This window comes from Copadichromis virginalis, linkage group LG20 (assembly GCF_057382275.1).
Source record: "Copadichromis virginalis isolate Kocher_CV1m ecotype Utaka linkage group LG20, C_Virginalis_male_GT1.1, whole genome shotgun sequence".
NCBI classification, from domain to species: Eukaryota; Metazoa; Chordata; class Actinopteri; order Cichliformes; family Cichlidae; genus Copadichromis; species Copadichromis virginalis.
In genome coordinates this window covers 16,688,857-16,711,241 of record NC_140637.1, presented here as the reverse complement: position 1 = coordinate 16,711,241, position 22,385 = coordinate 16,688,857, and the positions used below count along the sequence as shown (strand labels likewise).

The 22,385-nt window shown below is 38.9% G+C and overlaps 1 protein-coding gene across 1 annotated transcript; it reads left to right on the top strand.

The window, feature by feature from the left end:
- The first annotated feature begins 440 nt into the window (after positions 1 to 440).
- On the top strand, positions 441 to 22,323 carry spats2 (spermatogenesis associated serine rich 2). Its single transcript, XM_085443801.1, has 13 exons — positions 441 to 562; positions 2,946 to 3,211; positions 5,559 to 5,638; positions 7,148 to 7,256; positions 7,782 to 7,831; positions 8,127 to 8,349; positions 9,160 to 9,339; positions 9,490 to 9,625; positions 12,066 to 12,124; positions 15,022 to 15,131; positions 15,364 to 15,466; positions 17,464 to 17,612; positions 17,696 to 22,323. The coding sequence occupies exons 2-13, from the start codon at positions 3,187 to 3,189 to the stop codon at positions 17,954 to 17,956; spliced, it is 1,485 nt and encodes a 494-aa protein (XP_085299927.1). The 5' UTR covers positions 441 to 562; positions 2,946 to 3,186; the 3' UTR covers positions 17,957 to 22,323.
- The last annotated feature ends 62 nt before the right edge of the window (positions 22,324 to 22,385 follow it).

Below are 22,385 nucleotides of genomic sequence, written 5' to 3'. Positions count from 1 at the left end.
TCTTTAGGGTCCACACGACTGCTCTGCATGTCGTGCAAGACACTCACGTTAACCTAACCCTACTAACTGCATGTATGTGGATAGGGGGGGAGCTAGAGTACCCGAAGAAAGCATGCAGTCTACGCAGAAAGGCGCTTGGCACATGATGGATGGTGGAACTCAGGACCTTCTTGTTGTGAGGCAACAGTGCTAACCACCTCGCTAAATATAGATAATAACTCAGCATTTTTATTTACAAAGGAAATCCTACATAAAAAAGTAAAACCAAATATTCTTGTAGAACAAAAACTAAATTTAAGAAAGCTAGTCGATCTTGCAAAAAAAAAAAAAGCAAAGCGAAATAATACAAACAATCCTAACTACAGTAACTATGCTGTAGCACATTTCACATCCTGTTTGAATGTTATAAGGGGCGTTCTTTCAATCCAATCTGGCAACCCGAAGTAGTCTGGTCGAGGAAAATATTGCCCACAGCAAGACTACTTGGCATTAAAGACGGCTGGTGGTAGGAGCTGCGGACACTCGTTTCCAGAAGCTACTGTTCACTTGCTGCCGCCAACAAGTACGTATTCGTGATTTTTAGATCATATTTTTGTGCTATTAGACTGAAAAAACATGCTTTAACCGCAGCGGAGTATTTAACGCTAAAGTTAAGCAGCCGAGTGATGGCTAGACTTACAGCACAAACCCGACTAATAAAAGCCAAGCGGTCTGCTAGCTGCGCGCTAACGTTAGCCAAAGCGGCATCCAGAGGACCCTCCAGAGAGGGGTTGTTTGTCTGATGTGCTGTATTTAGCTATGCATACATTCTCCGTGTTTTTTGGGGAGCTAATTTAATGCGACAGAGATTTTTTTTGCGGTCAGCGAGGCAGAGCCTTGCAGAGATGCTATAAACGTTAGGTAATGTTAGCACGCTAACGGTAACGTAACCTCCGGACTTCAGCCAAATACGTGCAGTGAGCTGCTCTCTGATGAAAGACTGGACCGAGACCCCCATTGTGCAAGTTGCTTTCAGTCAAGAGTTTGCAAAAATGCGTAGATATTCATTAAAAGCGAACAAATAAAACAGTGACATTACATAACAGGCTGAATTGAGCGGATCGTTCCGCTACAATAAACGCGAAGTTCGGGGGTTTTTTTTATGGCCGATCTTTGTCGTGAAGGTCCTTTCACAAAAGATTGGGATGTTTTGGGGGGTTGTGGGGAAGCCTTTCCGCTTCTGTAGCGATCCTTATTACTCAGGCTTTGAGCTGGAATATAATGCAAGATGCTAGTTAAGATGCAGCAACGGATGAGGGGGTATTTATATCTCTCTCCCTGATTAGCCAGCTACACTTAACGTCTTATAATTAAAGGAGGTAGTCTAGGTTTTCTAGTCATGCCCGACAGGTTTAATTAACTGTGAACCTAGCGATCACTGGCTTCTCTGGCAGCAATTCAACAGAGATTAAATTACAGCAAAGAATAAAAAATAAAAAAACAAAACTACCTGGTGATTGGATTGTGTGTGTGTTGTTTATCAGTGCTTTTCCTCTTAAATCTGCCACACACGCATGTACCTTCCTTGAAGCCCAAACTTTTTTACGTCATGAGTGCTGTGTTGGCATTTTCTTCTTAATGGCATCACTCAACAGGAGTGCACCTGGCATTCTTGAACGCTGGAGAACCATCCCTCTTGATAAACACAGTACATCTCGGTGCCTTTGCATGAGTGGCTTGTGCAGTGTCACTTGTTGATCGTGCGTGTATATGTGAGTTTGACGTCTGTAAAGGTGTGGTGGAACTGGGACTATGGCATGCCAAGTCCTAATCAAGAGGGTGTTGGCTTCTACAGCCTTTTAAGTTTCCGTTTCTGGTGAACCAGGATCAGAAAGGGAAACCTATAAGCTACAAATAGCTGGTCCATAAAACTGGATCCAGACTACTGGAGGTCTGACTGAAGCAATTTTAAGGCTAGAGTGGGCATAATTAAATAAAGTTCACATAAAGCAGCAGTGAGACGGGCAAGAGAATGTGTCTGCTATATTGATTACTAAGCAAATTGTTGCTTAGTAATCAAGCTGTAAAATTTCCAAGAGTGTAATAGGGATTTGCAGATGCTTTTTTTTTTTTCCCACAATGAAGAAATTGCAAAATTGTACTTTCGGTAGTTTTGTCTAAATTAAGAACCATGTCATTATACCAAAACCAAACCTTATGTAATTTCTGACATCACCGACTCTTATTCTTCCTGTTTAATTTCCAGTAAAGAAAATAAGTTGTAAAAGTGTCCAAAGGTATTTTAAAAAAGAAAAGGAGAAAAAAGTCATTTTAGACTTCAGACCCAGTGTAGCCGTCATAGAGACTGCCAGAAAACTTAGAATATTCAAAGTAGTTTTAAATCACACACACAAATTTTTTTTTTTTTAAATACACTTTCAGATATTTGCACACAGTTGTCACCAGCCCAATCAAACGCTGCACACTGCAACACCATTGCCAGCACAGCATTATCACCCACCACTCCTGTAGACAACCGAGAAAAAGGAAATACCCCTAAAAATGTGTTAATCTGAAACCCTGCTAAACTTTTCTTCCCAACTATATGCAGCTTTTCTGCCAAGGACAATATGAACTGCAGATTTTTATTTATTTATTTATTTATTTTTCTTGAGGACTCTCCGCCAGACAGACAATTTATTGAAATCTGTTTTTCATTCATATTTCATAGCCAGAGGAAATGGATTTAGTTTGCATTCTTTTTTTTTTTTTTTTTTTTTTTTTTTTTTCTCAAATCATCGAAAAGGGAATGGTGGTATCTGCATTTTTACTTGGTACAGCATGACCACAGTTGGGGTTTCCTTTTATTTTTTTTTATGTATTTTATTATTCCTACATTTAGATACTGACACGAAACCACTTCTTTATCACTAGTTCTGAGTTGTTCTTTTTCTTTCATTCCACAGATTTAGTGAGGGTAGAGAAAAGGGGAAAACTTAAATCTTTGACTGAATGGTGACGGTCTGGATCTGAACCTTGTTCTTCCAACCCTTCTGCCAGCTCTGAGCTTCATTGAGCTCTTCCCTACCGAAAGCAACTCCAACTGAAAGTTTTGTCACATTTGGACCTGTTAGCTCTGCATCAGCTTGAATATATTTGAAGGAGTATACACAGCAGAGATTTTCTTGGATACTTCTGTGTGACAACATGGCAAAGAAAAACAGCCAAAAAGGTAAGGGTTAAGACAAAATATGTAATGTAATTTATTGTAAAGTACTTGGAAAGTTCTTGATTTAATCACATATCTTTATAGTTTTCTTCCAAGGAACCAGACTTTGTTATTTATTTTAAAGTGGTTTTCAGGAATAGCTCTCCAGGTTTTCTGAAGGTCTTTCAAACTTTTTCTTTGGACAATGACTGCTTTTTCACCCGTTTTCAGTTAAGTCTTTCTACCTGACAATTTTCAGAGGAATGATGTGTTTGTTTTTCAAGCCACTTAACACTGTCATATGAATCAAGCATTAAAAGGTGCTTATCTGAAAGGAGGAACCAGTGTTGTGTCCACATATACCAGAAAAGGTTTGCAAAGAACCAATTTTATATTGCATCTTTAGGAACTTTTTTTTACTAGCAGCCTGTTGCAAAAGCACATCATTTGTTCCCATTGTTTAGTTCAGTCCTTGAAAAATGCCAAGGATAACACATTTAAGATGTTTTTTTTCACCACCGAGGTGATTTTGTGCTATTAGCTTAAACCTTGGCATATCTCAGGAGTGTTCTTCTTTTAAAATTTTTTTTTTTTTTTTGAAAATGAGGAAACTTGAGAAGCAGATGTCAAAAGAACTGGGAGGCATTAAAAAAAATCTATCTACAGCAGATGAACAGTGTCAACGACAGAAATGGTCTCAGTAAAAGGGTGGCTGTTAAGAAGCCATTCTTAAGGAAGGAAAATGGCAGAGAAACAGCTGATGTATAGCAAATTACACGTCTTATAGACTGATGAATTCAAATTTGAAAGTTTTGGTTCAAATAATCATCATTAGCCATCTGTAAAACACAATTGAGGTTCTGTAACGTTTTGGGGCTACATTTCAGCCAGTGGTGTTGGGGACCTTTTCAAAATTGGACTTACGAATGCAGAAAAGTACAATCAGTTTTTGAAACGTCATACGATGCCGTCTGGAAAGCATCTGATTGGTAGTAGCTTCATTCTTCAGCAACACAATGATCAAAGATGTTGTTAATGCTGTAAAAAGGATACCTGGATACAAAAACAACCCCAGACCTCAACATTATTGAAGCAGTGTGGAATCTATTTGATAGAGAATTGATCACAACATCCAGACAAGAGCTTTGTCTTTCATGAAGCCTGGAGAACTATTCCTGAAGATGACTTAAAAAAACAAAAACAAACCTTCTCTAAAAGAGTTCAGACTGTGTTACACAGTCTGAACTGTACATGACTGAAAGTCATGCTAGTGCTGACTTTCTCTCAATACGATATAGCCTTTATACTGCATTTCCATGTACCCGTTTCAACGAATTGCTATGTCCATTTCCCTAGCAAAAGGGACACGAAGGATGGTGCAATACTTTTGCACAATACTGTATCTCTATATGGTGCACAAGAATTGAGTTACAGATGGGTCACAGCAATAAATTATTCAACAAATAAATGTATGCATGATTGTTTTCAGCTAGAATCTAATGGAGTTGTCCTGAAAGTACGTCCAGATGGCTGTACTTTTACAGTGAATTGGAGCTGTGGATATTTACAGTGACATTAACCTACTTCCATGCATGAGAAAAACAACTTTTACAAGGGCTCAGCAGTTTCCTCCCTCTTGTGTCTTTCAATGGCTAGAGATTAACTGTGGACTTCACTCTGACTCTTCGCATTCAGCTGAAGGCCTTTTGTTTATCATTTTAAAGATTAGTGTCATCTGACCTTACAGGAAGAGATCTCATTTTACCTTGACTCAGCTGCTTGTCTCAGTGAGCCAGATTTATTCTCCTCCTGCTAGAAGAAACTCTGAAGTTTTTCCTTCTTGAAAGAATGTCTTTTTGGATGCTATCATTGGTTATTAGTCATTAAAATGAGATCCGTGTTCCAGACAGTTCAGGCACAGATGTGATGAAGTCTTCTTTTTTTCTTTTTTTTAAGCGCTTCCTTTGTGCTTGTATCTGAAGTAGTTGTGCTTAAATAACACATCGTTCCACCTCCACAGTCCTGTGAGGCTGGCATCTTCATTTTTCATATTTGTTTATTTGCATACAGGAAGCAAAATCTATTTTCTCAATTTCATATGTAAATATTTTGTTTTTTATCATGTAGATTAACATGTCACGTCACATGTCTGTTTCACAATAATAATTCTGCTGCTGTAACCTGATTAGTATATTTATAAAGGTGGCCAGCAACTTTGTTTTTTTTTTTGTTTTTTTTGTTTTTTTTCCAGGAAATCTCTAAAGATGTCTGCTGGTGGTTTTGTTTTGCAAATGATGCTCTACAGAGGTTTGCAAGTACAATTGAAGGGTTAAATGGACAATGCAGTTGAGTTTCTACTATATTTTTCCAGATACATCCGGAGTGGTGTTTGATACCCGTTCAAAAATGGTCATGTCCCAGGGTGGAACGGCTGAGAGGATGAAGGAGAAGGTAAGAAATTTACACACTCCTCAGGAGTAGTGCTGCAATTTTCTTTCTTTTTTTTTTCCTTTTTGTTTCTTTTTTTTTTTTTTTTTTTTTTTTGTTTTTTGGAGGCCTTAATCTGAAACATCAAATTGCAAAATATTTGTTCTCATTTGTGGATATGGCTGTAGATGGAATTAAGATTAGAATGAAATTATAGAAGAATCACAAAATACATTCAAGAGATTACGCGAGGTTTTAAATTGCTGAAATTGCGTCTTTTTTTTCTTTCTTCAGCAAAAATCGGCACAATAATTGAACACAGTTATGAGCTTTATATTAATTTAAAGATAATGTACACTGCATAAAAGCTCAACTGAAACAAAATGCAAATACCTGAGTAAACAGATATCTGTAGACCTGCATGTGAGTCAGTGCTATGAGCTTGACGTCACTGTCTTGCAGTAGATCAAAAATAGCATGTCAGCATTGATAAATAGAACTGATAACATTGGAGGCATGATTTTGATGGATTGTACTATCTCAAACTAGTTCTCTATTCCCATCTCTAACCATTGGATTCTTATCTGCTGCCAAAGTTGGACGCTTCTAAAGCTTGACATTCAGTTTCATTTACTGTGAGATGTGTACAGCAGGTTCCTGGAAAGTAGCTTTTTGGCGACAGTAAACATGAGAGGGCAAATTGTCAGAGCATGATTTATGTTGAAGTAGAGCAAAAATCAGATTCACCAGCTTAACAGATATCTTATCTTTAAAAATGAGAGCTATATAGGTATGTATCACTTAATCCCATGCCAGGAAGCATCTTTAAAGCTGTTAAACTATAATTTAACAGTTCTGGGGAGTTTTATATAGGATCCCAAAAATTATTTTACATTTTTGTTAAATTAAATGGTGAAAAGCAAAAATATTTCATTAAAGCGTCCGATAGATACACTCACTGGCCACTTGGTAGTCCCTACTTTAATTCTTTGTGGTATTGGTTCAGCAAGGTGCTGGAAACATTCCTTACAGGTTTTGGTCCATATCAGCATGATGGCATCAGACAGATTCTGGTGTTTGTTTAGATTTAGATCCATGATTGCGTTATGCTGACTGTGGAGGCTTTTTGAGTGCAGTGAACTAATTGTCACGTTGAAGAAACCAGTTTCAGATGATTTCAGGAACCATTCACCACACTTCTCCTAAGTCACCTTTCTTCCTCATTCTGATGCTCAGCTTAAACTTCAAAAGGTTGTCTTGACCTTGTCTACATGCATCATATGCTTGTCTGATTATATAGTTGCATTAACAGTCGAATTTTCGAACCAGTCGAACAGTTGTATTGACTAAAGTTGCCATGGAGTGTCATTCTTTCACTGACCAAAATGAAAGCTTTGTATATTTCTACATTATTAGTGTATTATTAAGAGTATGCATTCATGTCCTACAGCCACTTCTTACTTAAAGTGTATTTTCAGTAAATGTTTGAGGGCCCTTATGCTTGTCAGTGCTAATGTTCACTATGCTTCACAGATCAGTGCTGTCAGGGCGGTTGTCCCCAACAAAAGCAACAATGAGATTGTGCTGGTGTTACAGCATTTTGAGAACTGCGTCGATAAGGCCGTGCAGGCTTTTTTAGAAGGTATGAGGACACCAAATCTCTGAAAGTTACTGTGATGTTGTGTGACTGGATATTTCTGTAAAAGTGAATTTGTAATTTGGTATTTAATGGAGCTTACTTCACTCACTCCACAAGTAGAGTTGTGTTTACATACACAGGTCGTGGGCATGAATTTCACTGTAATTCTGTGCCTTTAATGATTTCTTTGAACTGTCCTGTAATTACAGTGTACATGTTAACATGTACACTGAACTTTTTTTTTTTTTTTTTTTTTTTTTTTGTCTTTAACCTTAAATTGTTTTCACCATCATGCCTGCCATGCTTTGCATTCTGTAGTTGCGTATCATTTGCATGCCTTTAGTTTGGCAGGTTTAATTATAGCAAAGGAGCGTTGTGTCTCTACGTCAGACTACTCTTTTGTTTCCTTAGTTAGCCGTGTCTAAACAACGCCTCGAGGCATTCATATGTTCAGATGGTATTACAAGATTTTCAATCTGCCATGTGTCAGCGTGTACCTTCGTCATCATTGTTTGGTTTACACCGCAGGCAGTGCAGCTGAGATCCTGAAGGAGTGGAATGTCACTGGAAAAAAGAAGGTGAGAACCACAAAGCCTACGTCTTAAACATCTCTTTGTTGAGTTGGCATATTTATGTCACTGTTTCTTAGTAAAAGATTTAGTTTCAAATCATTGATGACATTTTAATCTGCTCTCATTGGTTCTAAAATGCATGGATTTGTTTAGTAAATTCTTCTGCCAAAAGCTTAATTTTCATTTAAATCAAAGCTTTCTCTTTTCTGCATGCACTGAATTAGTTGATATCACTGCACTGATACTAAAAAGATGATAAAAAAAAAAAAAAGAAGGCTAACACTGATATCCTACTGTTCAGCCCAAGAAGAAAAAGAAGCCCAAACCTCAGCCAGAAGCCCCAGCAGAACCTGCTCCACCTGAGGCCACATCGCCCGAAGAGGGCAAGGACGAGCTGAATGGCTTTCATGCCAACGGCTCAGTAATGGACGGAGAGTCTCTTGATTCGCTGAGTGAACACTTGGACTCTGCCTCCCTGGATGCAGCCGAGCTGGACTCTGAACCTGCTACATCCGAAACCACCGGTAAATGCAACTGTTCGGCTAAAATGTGATGGATGGATAGAGTAATTTATGGCCATGCAAATTGCTGCTCTTACAACCTGAACCTTATTTGACCCTTTAAAGTAAATCTGTTCCTGGACAAATATTTTTGTTATATGACTTAACTGCAGGAAGGTTACCTTAAGTGAGCCAAGGACACAGTGTGAAAGTCTCATTAGATTTTTATCAATGAAACTTAGATTAGAGCAGAGCCTGTTGCTACATGCTGGTAAAGAGTTATTTATTACTTAACTTGAAGAAATTAATTTGGTGTTATCTATTCAAAATCAAAGTTCAGTGGGGAAGTGTGTACTTGTAATCTTAGTGGTTTAAAAATGTCCTCCTGAAATGTGTGACTAGGCAGTTTTTTTGTGGGGGGAGTTAACTTTTAAAGTGAACCACATGGTCTGCTGACTTAGCCTGAGTGGGCAACTTGCTATTTTATTTTATTTATGATTTAGCCACAAGCTCTTCAGGCCCATTTGACTGTTTCCGTGTGCTGGTCGTTGGTACAAATGCAAATAAATCTTAAAGAGAGAATTCTTAATCAAATTATATCCAGAGGTCTTTCAGTGTGCTTTGGTGAATGCCATCCCTCATTTCCCTTCATAAGAGTTGCATGCAACCAAAGCATGCTCAAATGCTGTCAGAAACCAGTGCAGCAAGTGCTACAAGCGTACTACAAATAGAAAATACCAAGAACCTTGTCCCTAATAGATTCTGCTTCTTCACATGAGGGTAGTTTTATAATTATTTACTTTGTGTCCTGACAAGTACTTTGTTTTCTCACAGGTGCAGAAGCAGAAAGTCAAGGTAGTGCTCCAAGTCCCACCTCTCAGCCAGGAGGAAGAAATCACCAGGCTCCCAGAGGCAATAAGTCACGACAAAGGCCAAACTCAAATTCACATCATCCCCCTGCCTCATTAGCATCTAACACAGATGAGCAAGGATCATCAGGAGTAAAGAAGATGGGTTAGACATGGCTCTTATTTCCAGAAGCCCATTTTATTCTATCCATATTGTTTCTTTGTGCCTCACAACCAAGGGCAAAGGTAACATGAAAACAAATGTGTCATAGCCCCAAAACTCTTGCTTAACTTTTCCTTATTCTCTCCTTCTCAGCTTCCAACATTGATCGCTCTGTGAAGGACCTGCAGAGATGTACTGCATCACTGACTCGCTACAGGATGGTGGTCAAGGAGGAGATGGACTCCTCAGTAAAGAGGATGAAGCAGACATTTGCTGAACTACAGAGCTGGTATGGGAATTCATTTTAAATCTGCCTGTTGTCATACAGTTGATGTTGAAGTAAAATTGTTTTTTCATTTAACAATCAAAAAGTATATTGATATTATATTGACAATATTCTGTGCTGTTAATAGTATATTTATAAACACTACTTCCAAATAACATAAAATCATGAAGCTAGTCTGCAGGTCTCTACAGATGTCTCAGGTAGTTTGATCTAAAATTAATGTCTGAAGTTGTAAAAACACTGCTTTTAATTTTGTGTGAGCTTCTTTAAACTTTGTCTTGCTAAACAGGACCCACAGTGGGGTTTTTTGTTGGGTTTTTTTTTTTAAAGTAAGTGAGTAGAAAGAAATCAGGAAATAATTGTCACTCCTGTGACAGTGTCAACAAGCCTCTATATTCGTAAGACAACCCTGAAATAATTTAGAATCTTTGAGTCTAAATAGACCGTGACGAGAGATGCATTAAGAAGAAAATTGTTTCAGAAAAGCAAAGAAGAATGTAAAAATAGATCTTTGTTCCAATTTGATTTCTCAGATTTGTGTTGCATGTTCACTAAAGCAGTTCAGACATTATTGCATTTTTATAGGTGCTGCTCAGTTACCTTTGTCCTTCTTGGTGGTGCAACTTTGCATAATAGTAAAAGAGGTCCATGTGTTGAACCTTGGATTGCTTTCATAGAGCCTCTGGTGTGTGCAGAAAAAAAGACTGATTTAGAACACTTTATTAAAGATAATAACAAACTAAATATTTTACATATTATTTCATTGTAGTAATTTGTCTTTAATCCCTGGATTTACACTTGCAGTTGAATTATTATTATTTTTTTTTCACATTAGGCATACAGTTCATGTTAACTGGATTTACAAACCAGTTTAATTGTCCAGTTTTAGTGGTTTGTCTACTTTAGGGTGTTCTTTAAATGGCTTACAAACTTCATAGGTACTGCTGGTCTGAGCAAGAAGAAAAATCCATGCCCGTTAAGCCCCTAATAATTCATCTGGATAAGATGACTGTCGTGATCATTCTCATGAGACTTTAGTAAATGCTGAAGTAGCTGGCAGTAGATTATGAGCTCACTAATAACTAATTGGTTGAAGATTATCTGGGTTTAGTCCAAGCTGGCAATTACAGAGTATCGTCTACAAAACCTCAGGTTATTAGGTCTAACTCTGCAAAGCAAAAAGATTAACTGAAACATTTGCACGTTGATAAAGTGTATTCCTTATAAATTCTCATAGAGCGCAGCCATTGTTCATCTTTCAAAAGCTGAAACCTGATGCTGTGGTTGACTGTGAGGATATCCATTCAGCTCCACTCTTGGCTCCAGACCACTGCTGCCACTGACTTATAAAACTTTTAACAGTTATTCACTTTTACAAAGATAAAAGACAGATCGGTTTGTTATTGTTCAACACCTACAACTCTTAAGAGGCTCTTACTTCAATTCCGTGCCTAAGACTTCCACTTCTGTGAAACACTCATGAAAAAAAATTTTGTTTTATTGTCAGTAAACTAGAAGATTGTATTGAGGCAGCCGGTACAAAAGCAGGTAGTTGGTTATTGTCGAAAATGGATGATAAGCACCGCTGTGTCGTATTTCAGCTTTTTAGAAAGAAAAGCTACATTGTGGCTTTCTTTTATTTGTAATCTGTGAACAACCATCAGCTGAGAAACAAAACTGAAGCGGTATAATTAGATTTACAAGTGTGGACAAGAATTTTAATTTCCATATTTGCTTTGTGCGTTTTATTATGAGTAATGATGATACCATCTATCATCATTACTCAGACACTCAAAGTTTGCCATGGGTGTAGTCTAATTCTCGTTAGTATCTCACAGCAACCTTTGAGGCATACAAGATGGCCATCTACGTAACGGCTGACTCTGTAATGCTACAGAGAACGGAGCGAGATGTCCTGAGTGTAAAGCTCAAACTCCAGTAAATGTGTTATCCCATCAAGACTGAAGCGTTTATGCCAGCAGTTGTGTTCTCAGGTTCGGGTTATTTGTTGTCTAGCAAGATTACTCAGTCATGAACAGATTTACATGGATATTTTCTCAGAGGTGGAGCTTTGTCCAGTTTAGAAGTAATCAACTTTTGGAGTCTGGATCCAGGAATTTTGGAAACTATTCTTCACCATGAGAGGAGTCAAAATTGTGCATTTCCTTTGGTGTCTCTATAAATGTATGCTGAATTAAAGTGATAAAAATAATCATTATTGATGTTCTTAAAATATTAAACTAATCAATATTCCAATATCCTTCTGGCTTAATTTGTGCATGGTGTGGAGGAATTTTCAGCCTTGGCAGAAGTCTGCTGTCCCCAGTGGTCTTATTGTTTAACCATATTGGTATTTTGCTGCAATATTAGTGCAAAGTCGGCATGCAAATCTTGTTTTAGAGAAGATTCTAGAAAGTTTACCCTCTTTTCTTTATTTTTCTAGTTTAATGGACAGAGAGGTGACTCTGCTGGCAGAAATGGACAAAGTGAAAGCTGATGCCAGTAAGTATTGTATTTTCCAGTATGCTTGTCACATACCACCCTGCAGCTGCTTGTGTTCTTCTCATGATATGATCACCTGACTCAAAGGCCCCAAGACTCTGACCTAAATCACTTCTGGAGGTTGTAAAAGAAATCTTATGGAACAGCAAGTCCCAGTTTCTTCTAAACTGCAGTGTTGCCTTAAGGTCCTGATACACCTAGAGCGTGCGTACGTGCGTGCGTGTGTACGTACAATGTAGGCCTCATATTTGTACAACTAGGCCATTCTCTCTTATTCTGTCCTCTCAGTGTAGAGTGTTGTGTGTTCCAGGCCTGGAAAAAGTGAATAGTGTCAGGTGTCAAGGGAGACTCAATGCTGTCTTTGTGCAAGGCGTGTGGTGAATTGAGAGAAAAGCAAAGAAACTCTAGTCCTCATCCGATGTTACAAAAGCCAGGTTTTCTCAAAAGTTACTTTACTCTAAGAATCTCTTCCTTCAGGAGAAAGTGATACAACTGATAATATATATGTATATTTATTTTAGATTATATGTTTCAAATAGAGAAAAAAATAAGTATTTGTTAAACCTCTTTCCTGGCTGTGGGACTGTATCAGTAGTGCTAAGGACCAGTGGGTACTTCAGATGTCCTCTTTAAGATTAGTCTGAGTGGGACATGTCATGTGCTTGTTGAAAACACAGGTGTATGATTGTTGCTTTTACAGCCGTGATTGGACACTAAGGAAGGAGAGGAAAAGACTTGTATCAATTGACTAAGTAGCGAGAGCAAGCTAGAAAGGATTGGGAAAGGTTAAAGTGATTAAGGATAGAGATTGAAATGTGCTAACAAGTGAGCAGACTATGTTGAGAAGATGGAAGGACTTTGAAGACCTTCTGAATGAAGAAAATGACAGAGGAGGCTGGATGGAGGAAAGTTGGGTAAGGGAGTTCAGATGAGAATGAAGTGAGGACAGCCAAGAAGATGATGATGAGTGGAAAGAAAGCTGGATCAGGCAATATACCTGTGGAGGCATGGAGATATTTAGGAGAAAGGGGCTATGGAGTTAGTAGATGATGATGATGATGATGATGATGATATTAGTAGTAGTAGTATTAAGTAGGTTAACAGAATCTTGGAGAGTGAGAGCATGCCTGAGGAATGGAACTGTACTGGTACTGATTTTCAAGAACAAGGGTGATGTGCAGAACAGTAATAACTACAGAGGGATAAAACTGGTGAGCCATACCACAGAGATGTGGGAAGGAATTTTTGAAGCTAGATTAAGTAGGCTAGTGACAATTAACAAGGAGCAGTATGGCTTCATCCTGAGAAAGGCCAGTGCAGATGCAATGTTTGCACTGTCTTTTTGGATCTAAAGAAAGCTGGTGAGGTGGAGGTGGAAGAGAGCCTGGAGAGGTGTGGGTATGTGTTTTCAGCCTATGCTTTGGAGAAAAGAGAAATGAAAGTTATTAGATGTAGTTAAGATACAATGAGCAGAGGTGGACAAGTTTAAGTACCTGTACTAGTCATTCAAAGCAATGAACAGGGTGGACTGGATGGAGTAGGTGGAGAAGAATGTCAGAGGTGATTTGTGACAGAAGTATAGCAGAAAGTGAAGGAGAATGTTAACAAGATGGTAGTGAACACCTGCTGATAGCACTAACCAGTGGCAGCGTGTAAGATTTTCACTGATGGTGACCACCAGGTTGGGCAGATTGAGCAGTTTAGAGAGAAAATTAGAAAAGCAAGGCTAAGATAGTTTAAGCATGTTCAGAGGAGGGATAATAGATATATTGGGGGGGAAAGGATGTTCAATATGGAGCTGCCAAACAATAGAAAAAGAGACTGTACTGAGAAATTTTGTGTTTGGTGAAGATATGAAGAGATGACATGTCTTCAGAGGTATGTTATTTTTCTCACAGAAGAGAATGCTGGGGGTGGGATGTGCGCAGATGGTCCGTTGTGGTGACCGATAAAGGGAACAGTTGATCAAATAAGAAGCTGTATTAGTGCAGAAGCTCAGAGATTTAGACCAGCGTTTATGTAGAGTGAGTGGAGATGCGAGTGGTGACGCCTATTGTTAAAGACAGTATTGCAGGTGAATACTGCCATACCTCAGCACCAGTATGAATGGAGTCAGGGTTGTGGTGAGGTCACAGTTGGCAGCCATCATAATGGGCCCTCAACTGAAATCTTTGTCATTTTCTTTGAACTGGGGACCAATTGCATATTTCTGCAGGGCAACCCATTATTCTAGTTTGAGCTTCATATTTTGTTCTTTGATTCTAGTAGAGCAGCTTTGGATGAGTCATTGTTCATTATCATCCCTTTTGTCTTATACTGGGCCCTGGTGCTGTCTCTCAGGTTATCATTACCTGAAACAACCTGTTTTAGTTCCCATCCCTTCCTCTTTAAGATGCTGTTCTTTTGATTGGCTGCATTTCACAAACTGACGGAGTGATGAGTATTTAGATGAAACTGAAAGATTACGAGACCTCTTTATTTTAAACTTAAGCAAAAGAAGAGGGTCGATTTTGAATGTATTTTTACTTTTTGAAGAAAGGAAATTCTGTCTTGTCTTTGCTTCCTAACACACAGGACAGTTTGTCTTTAAGAGAAGGCACAGTTTTTAAAGTAGTGGGTGGCCTCAGACTTATTTTGTCTGCCAAATTTCCAAATTGGCTGCTGGACGTGTCTCACAGTGAGCGCTAATGCAGCCAACTTTGGACTGACTAACTGAAATGTTCCTCCTAATTTAAAGTTTAGAGTTTAACAGCTCAGAATCACTTTAGGTGCAGCTCTGTTTTTAAACTTTTGCTTAAATGTGTGGAAGACATAATACAGGCAGACATTTGACTGCATAATAAAAACCCTCCTTAAATTCTTTCACATCTGTTCATATTTTTGCTGCTACGTTTCAGTGATGATCTTGGACGCCCGGCAGAAGAGAGCCGAGGAGCTCCGGCGGCTGACAGATAAGTCGGCATCCATGTCAGAGGAGCAGCTGACTGAACTGCGTGCAGACATCAAGGTACCTGCACAGCACAGCTGCTCCACTTTGATGCTGTCTTTCAGCATCAAAGTGGTGTTTTATTTCATAACCGACTGAATGGGAAATTGGTGTTTATTTTTAATTAATCTACAACTCAAGGCAGATTCTCCTACTTATGCTTACAAAAGTAGAGATGAAAACAACAAATTTTGAGACACAACGTGGGTGGGTTTTTTCCCTGACTTTTATTTATTTATGTTTTTATTTGCAGCACTTTGTGAGCGAGCGTAAATACGATGAGGACCTTGGAAAAGCTCTAAGATTTACATTTGATCTTGAACCGCTGAAGACGAGCATTGCAGGGTTTGGATCAGGTACAGTATCAAAGTCATCTCATTTATTTCTCTTACTGACCTGTGTTCAGCTATGCCTCACGCTCGACTGGGACACACCTTTCCTTAAATCACAAAATACAAGACCAGCAGGCTAGAAATGACTAAAGCAGTAATTATTATGATATGGCAAGCATGCAGTACTGAATGAGCAGAGCGCTATTTTTATGGTTGGAAACTATAGTGGAGCAATAAGGAAGCTTTGATAATATTGTTAGCAGCTCTGTTTATTAATTAACCTCTGAAGAGGAGGATGTCAAGTTGGCTGTTATGAGGGAGAAAGAGGTTTGTGCGTGTTCTTTTTTTCTTTCTTGGTCTCTGCATACTCGGACCGGTCTGCAGAAGCTGCTGTCCCATCATGTCAGACATTTGGTTTATTTGTATTTTGACCGTGACTGTGCTAATCAGAGCACTCTTTAAGCAGTCTTATCTGACTCTAAAATCTTAACCCAAAAATTGTGATTTCATGCTATTTAAGGTTCTGAGAATGCCTCTAATGTAGATCTGTCTAAAACAAGTTTTTAACACTTTATTTTATGCAATTAGCACACTTTTTTTCTGCTTGGTGAGAAAGGTTGCTTGGTTTACCATTTTTGACCATAGCCTATATTTAACAGAGGGACGTAGACACCATGACTTCACGTACAGGTTTTGGATTTCACCTTTTGAAGACTCAACTTGGTGTTTTTGCTACTGCCGTGTTTTGTGCTGTCAGAATTTGCCATATTTAGACCATTGGTACAGTGTTAAGTTGTCACCTTAGAGCCCAGTCACACAGGCCTGTGCAAGACCAGATGGTGACCACCTGACAACCTCTGGTAACTAGGAAACGTATTGCCTAACTTGCTGGCAAGTGGTTGCTGTTGGTGGGTGAAATTAGTCAGAAAGAGGTGCTGCACTGAAACCACCTCGTGACCACTTTGGTTGCTAGCAGTTTGTTGCAGTTTCACTGTGCAAATTGCAGTTTTTTGTAATTTGTATAACGTCTGTAAAATTCTCTACAACTACTCACCAAGTGGTAGTGAAACTTTAAGAAGTGCAACAGCTGAATGTTCTCCCCAGAGAAAAGCAAAGGTTTCTCCTTATGAAACGTCTAGTTTGGAGATAAGGCAGAACTTTTACTTTGAAGGTGAATGCTGCTGTTTCTTTAATCACATTGCACTTTTTCCAAGTTTTACTACAGCTCAGTGAAAAGTTTACAGCGTTTGCAGACAAGCTGGAAATCCATCATGGCAATCTACTAGCAACCGAAATCATAGTAACCAGATTTCTGGTGAAGCCTCCTCTTTGCAACTGTTTTCACCAATTGGTAACCACTCTCTAATTTGTTAAGAATGCACTTTTCTTTCCCTAGTAAGCAGTGGTCACTTGGGGTCACTGACCATTCATGCCTCTGTGACTGATGACTAAGGCTTGTAAAAGCTTTGTTAACAAGTTGTATTCATAAACTGTACAAGTGCAATGCACTGGGACAGATCATTCATGATGTTCGATGTTCATTAGTGTTACAGAAATATAAATACTAGAATTTCACTCACCAAAATTAAGGCATAAACTTGTGGGAGGGTTTTTTTTTTTTTTTTTTTTAAAAACCTCACAGCAAGCCATATTAATAATTAGATAAGGCATTAAAGTACTCCAAAAAACAAACACAGTGGAGTGGTCCAGTTCAGTGACTGTCACTGGCATAGGTGAGGCCTATTAGCTGCAATTTCCTGTTTTAAGACACACCTGTAAATGTAAGTCTCAACAGTTAGAAAAAAATGAGTCACTTTAAATATCTTTTCAAAAGGAAAACTATTAATAGATCCCAAATAGTTTCTATAACAGGGTGTAAATGTGTTTTTTGATGCTGCCATTGACTTAGTTTTAAGTAACCATTAGAGGAAATGTAGATTTTGGCACTTCTGCATTTGCTTCATCTTTGAGCCCCAGAGGTTTCCGCTGAGTGTTGACTCACTATGTCGATTTTCTCACAGTTTACCACCCACGTACAGGCTACTCAAACCGATCCCGCTGTAGCTCCACATCATCTTCTGTCGCCAGCCCCACCCTGCCGGAGACGCCTGCTCCTACCCAGATCCAGAGCAACCACCCGAGTGAAACCCGTCCTCCACCAGCCAAACAGGTCAGCTGGAAAGCTGTAGTTTGTCAGACATTAGACCAAATGCTGGTTTACTTCACTGACAAACTTTAAACTCTCCCCCTCAGATTTTCCAAGGAAACAGGCGTACCTTCCACGGACAAGGTTATCACACAGGTGGTCAGCGGTATAACGGTGGTTCCTACAATGACAGGAACGCTGGTCGTGCAAACCACCGCCATCAGAATGATGGTGCCTCCTCTGGGCCTACATCACAGCACTCTAACAACTCAAGAGGTCCCTCGCATTCCTCCACATCCTCTCACAACCAAGACCGACCCTCTCACAATGGGCTTCCCCAAAGGGTTCCACGAACACATGGTCCTTGACATTTAAAAAAAAACAAAAAATCACAAGCTCAATCAAACCCATCAACTAACCCTTGAACTCCTCCTTCTCTCCACATACCCTTCCCCAACCCTTCACCTCCTCCCCACCTACTAACTCCTTTTAATGAAGAATAGAATACAAGTTTACATATTTCTGTCAGTTGAGCTGTAGTGCCGCCTCGCCACATCAATCAATTCATCCTTCAAACTTGAAAAGCGCTCACTGTTCTATAATCGCTCTTCCTCTTTCTTTTCTCGCTCCTGATGACGGTTAACAGTTTCTATCTTTAGGCCCCTTTTGAGAGATCTTACTGTCATGCTATTGTCAGTCTCTGATATTAGTTTTAGCAGTTAAAGCAGACTGCCAGAGACTGACATGATTACCTGCAACAATTTGTGCACTATTGAAGTTGAACTCTTAGTACTTTTTCTATTTTTACTGTGGCTTTGTCAGCTCTCTGATTCGAACCTCAGATCTTATTATTCTGCTTGTCTCCCAGAACCATTTCAATGCCTTCACCACGGAAAGCGTTGTGAAAGTGTAAAAGCAGTTCTAGCATTAGCTGGGACTTCTGAAGAGTAGACATGCAATCAACACTACAAACTGTCATTAATCATTGCAAGGTAAAGAAAAAAGAGACATATCAAACTGTAATCCAGAGCTTTTTGTACGGCTGCTACAAACTGTAGGGAACTTGTTAACGCTAGGACTTGGCTGTATTAAGAGTAACACTGTGGACACAGATGGTTACCCTTTTGAAAGGAGTAGTTTAACATTTGTCAGTGCGCTTTCCCTCACTCTTTGCTCTGAGTTGCATAAGTAGATTAACACACGTGTACACTAAATATGAATCTGGCAGCTGATTAGATTAGCTTGGTGTGAAGGCTGCAGAAGGAGAGTAACTGCGTTGGCTGTCTTAATGTGGCAAACTGCACCTCTAAATTCACTAATTCACACAATCTTTTCTGGGGTTTTGCACAAAACTGGGATTTTTCTGGGGGGTTAAGTTTGAGGCTAGCTGTTACTCATTTCTGGCTTTAATGCTGAACTGATTGGCTGCTGCTTGTAGTTCCTTATTTAATGTAAGCACAAGTGTGTTATCTACCTCCTCATCTGACTGCATGGAGGTGATAAGTGCCTATCCCAGTGTCAAATGTCAAACTACTCCTTTTTAATATTGCCTAAGGCAGTGATGTATCGCCCTCCCACTGGCCGCCGGAGTTATCATGTGTGCTGTTTTTTGTTTTTTCTTAGCTAGCTGTCCATTGTTTTATAACAAAGAGGGCTCATTACCTTTTGTAGAATAATGTTAAATATGTAAAAACTCTCAACAAAGGAAAAGTCCTTTGTGGTGCACATGCTTTTTCATAGTTCTGAACATTTATTCACAGGCCGTTTGTTCTTTGTGTTTTTCTTGTTATATGCACACGAATGGCATATTAATGTCGTGCTTGCCTTTAGTCACAGACTTCACATTTGCCTTTCTAGAAACATGGATGTCTGCATCATGATGGCTTTGTAAACAGACGGTACTCATAGAGCAGATATGTGATTTATGAATATGTGCAAAAACAAAGTGTAGGATCTATTCTTCCCCTTCTCCTGCCTGACTGATATAGATATCAGCCATTCACTGATTTATGGATATTGGCATGTATGCTGTGTGATACAGAAACTCTTTTTTTTTTTTTTTTTTTTTTTTTTTAAACAACATAATGCAGAAAAAAGATGCTTGGGGTACTAGAATTAAAAGTTTGTCCAGCAGTGTGACTCCATTGTTTACAAAACTCTCAGCAGTGCCTGCTGCACCACGGAGAAGATGGAGGTGTGGAGTCGAGAAGTGTCTCCACATTAAGTTACGACCTAGTTTGTGAAATACATTACTGGAAACTTAATAATGACCCCTGTATTTTCAATTTCAGTAGATCCCATATTTTGTGTGTGTGTGGGGGGGGGTGGGGGGGGTTATTGGCTGATATGTCGATATCTAGCGTCAGTTGGCTCTTCTTTTTATGTCCACTCTGTGCATCTATGGAAGTAAAATTGAGTAAACTGATGAATGCATTAGAGGGTTGTATTGATTTCTTAGATCTTTTTTTTTTTTTTTTTTTCCCCTGCCAAGTAGCTGCTGCTGTTGGGGCTCAATCTCATCGTAGTGTCCAGTTTGTGAACAAAAGGCTGGCGAGTACCTCGTCGCTCATCCTTCGACACTACCCGTTTCGAAGTCGTTCTCTCACAGTGGGCTCTTAGTTTGGGACATGGACCCCCTGGTGATTCCTCCTCTTATAATCCTGTAGTTAATGTACATATGAAAGGCTGTAGTGGAAAATCGGTTGTTACATTATTGCTGCATCTTCTTCATAACATATTGTCTTCCTTTGAGCAGATTTTTTTTTATTTATTTTTTTTTTAAAGGGGGGTTTTTGGTTCTTAAAAGAGTTTCTGGGCATATGGAGCTTTTTTTTCCTGCCCCATTGAGATTAACACTCTTTACGTAGTTAAATTAGTGAGTATTTGTGTAGAAAAGAATGCAAACTGGTTTCTGAACTTTGGTAAATGTTTTCTAGCTTGTCTTGAAAGGATGATTTAGCATTATGGGAAATGAGCTTTTAGCTTGTTACAGTAAGACAAAACTATCTGGAACAATGAGTTTGCTTGGTCTGGCATCAAGCCAGGAATTGGGTAGATTCCTTTCACATTAAACGGGCCCAGATTGTGGGGTTTTTTTTGTTGTTGTTTTGTTTTCCCTCCTAACATTTTTTTTCTTTTAAGACAGCTGCTTCAGAAAGAGAAAAAACTAGCAGTTTTTGCTTTTCATGCCAGGTGCTTCTTTTTTTCTTTTTTTTTACTTTTATTACAGCATTAAGGTTGCTTCTGTGTCTTTTCAATGATATTTCCATTCTTGCTCCTTGGGACCACTGGGTGGAAAAATAAACAACCACTGCAACTGTGGCCCTGTGCAGCAGCAGTAGTTGCAATGAGTGTTTCCAGTTTTCTGGTCTCAGGAGGGCAGTAATGAACCACCCGTCTGTTTAAAAGCAGCTCTCAGGTGTTGTGGTTTGTTTTTGGGGTTTTTTTGTGTTTTTTTTCTTTTGTTGTGGTTTGGGTTTTATTGTTTTGGGGGGGGGTTTGTTTTATTTTTACTTGTATCCATCCTAGACTACAGTAAAAAACTTTTCATTTCCAATGTAACTAAATTGTCTGCTAAGCACCTCAATAACAGAAGTCACAGCTGCATAGAGCTGCAATAACAGAGTCACTGGATGCATCTGTCACACTGCTTGTGAGCTATCCTATTGCAGCTGTGTAAAGTAACAAACTAGAATCGTTAAATGCAGTAAAGTTATGAATCTAAAGTTATTGTTTTTTACAAATGTTGTAAATCTTTAATTCGGGAACAAATTCACCCCTTTTGAATATGGTTCTCTGGCACGCAGCCTGACCCTGCAAAATAGTCACATGTAAATTAAAAAAAAAAAAAATCTTCAAAACATTTAATGTGATTTATGGGCGTCGGATGTGCTGATTAGGTGCATTGTGTTACAGCTGGATAAAGCCAGACTGGCCTATGCTAAGCAAAGCTAACCCTGTTCAGATAGGCAATTGCTCTTCTCATCCAAACTTGCTGGACACTCCATAAGACGGCGAGCGCATTTCCCAAAATGTTTCCTTTTAAGTGCATGCACAGCTGGTAGGGGGGTTATATCATCACAAAGATCTGTATAGACTGAAGTTGTACCAAAATCTGAGCCAGCTCATCATCGACGGGCTGCGGTATGAAGTGATTTAAAGCTGCAGGACAAATGCTAAACAATTCATTAATTATCTCATCTGCAAAGTTGTTTGCCTTCCTTCAACCACCCTTTGTTTTACATTCCTAACTGTAGGGATATTAAGTTATCGCCAAAGAAACTATCGTCCTGTGCAACTTTTCTGCCTGTTTTTTTTTTCCTTCTTTTCCTCTGCCTGTAAAGAATTCCCACTGGGATAAATCAAACAATTCACATTCTTTTTTTTTTCAATCCTTTATTTGTTTCCTTACTGTATATACATATATGTAGGTATATAATTTGTGCTCACATAGGGCATTTTGTATGTGATATTCATATTAGGCCTAATGGAGGTTAAAACATAAAGTTCATTAATTTCTTCCAGTAAACCCTTTGTCCATCTTCTCAAAAACCTTTCTGAGACAACTGTAAACTCAAGTGCCTTTTTCTCTTTTCCCACTGATTTATCAAAGTCCCCTCCACCAGAGTATGGACCAAAGACATCAACCGTCCCCAACTACCCAGCCCTCTTTCTCCCTCTCTCACTGAATGGCACACTTTCCATTTACTACAAATAAACAGTTTGCAATACTGAGTGTGTATGCTTTGTTTTTTGTTTTTTTTTATTTATAGAGTTGCATTATAGAGTTTTCCATTA

What these genes read in the sequence shown, in the direction of transcription:
- spats2 (XM_085443801.1), top strand. Translation starts at nt 3,187, where the DNA reads ATGGCAAAGAAAAACAGCCAAAAAG. An exon ending in CTGAGAGGATGAAGGAGAAG is followed by an intron (nt 5,639 to 7,147) that starts GTAAGAAATTTA and finishes TATGCTTCACAG; the next exon opens with ATCAGTGCTGTCAGGGCGGT. An exon ending in CATTGCAGGGTTTGGATCAG is followed by an intron (nt 15,467 to 17,463) that starts GTACAGTATCAA and finishes ATTTTCTCACAG; the next exon opens with TTTACCACCCACGTACAGGC.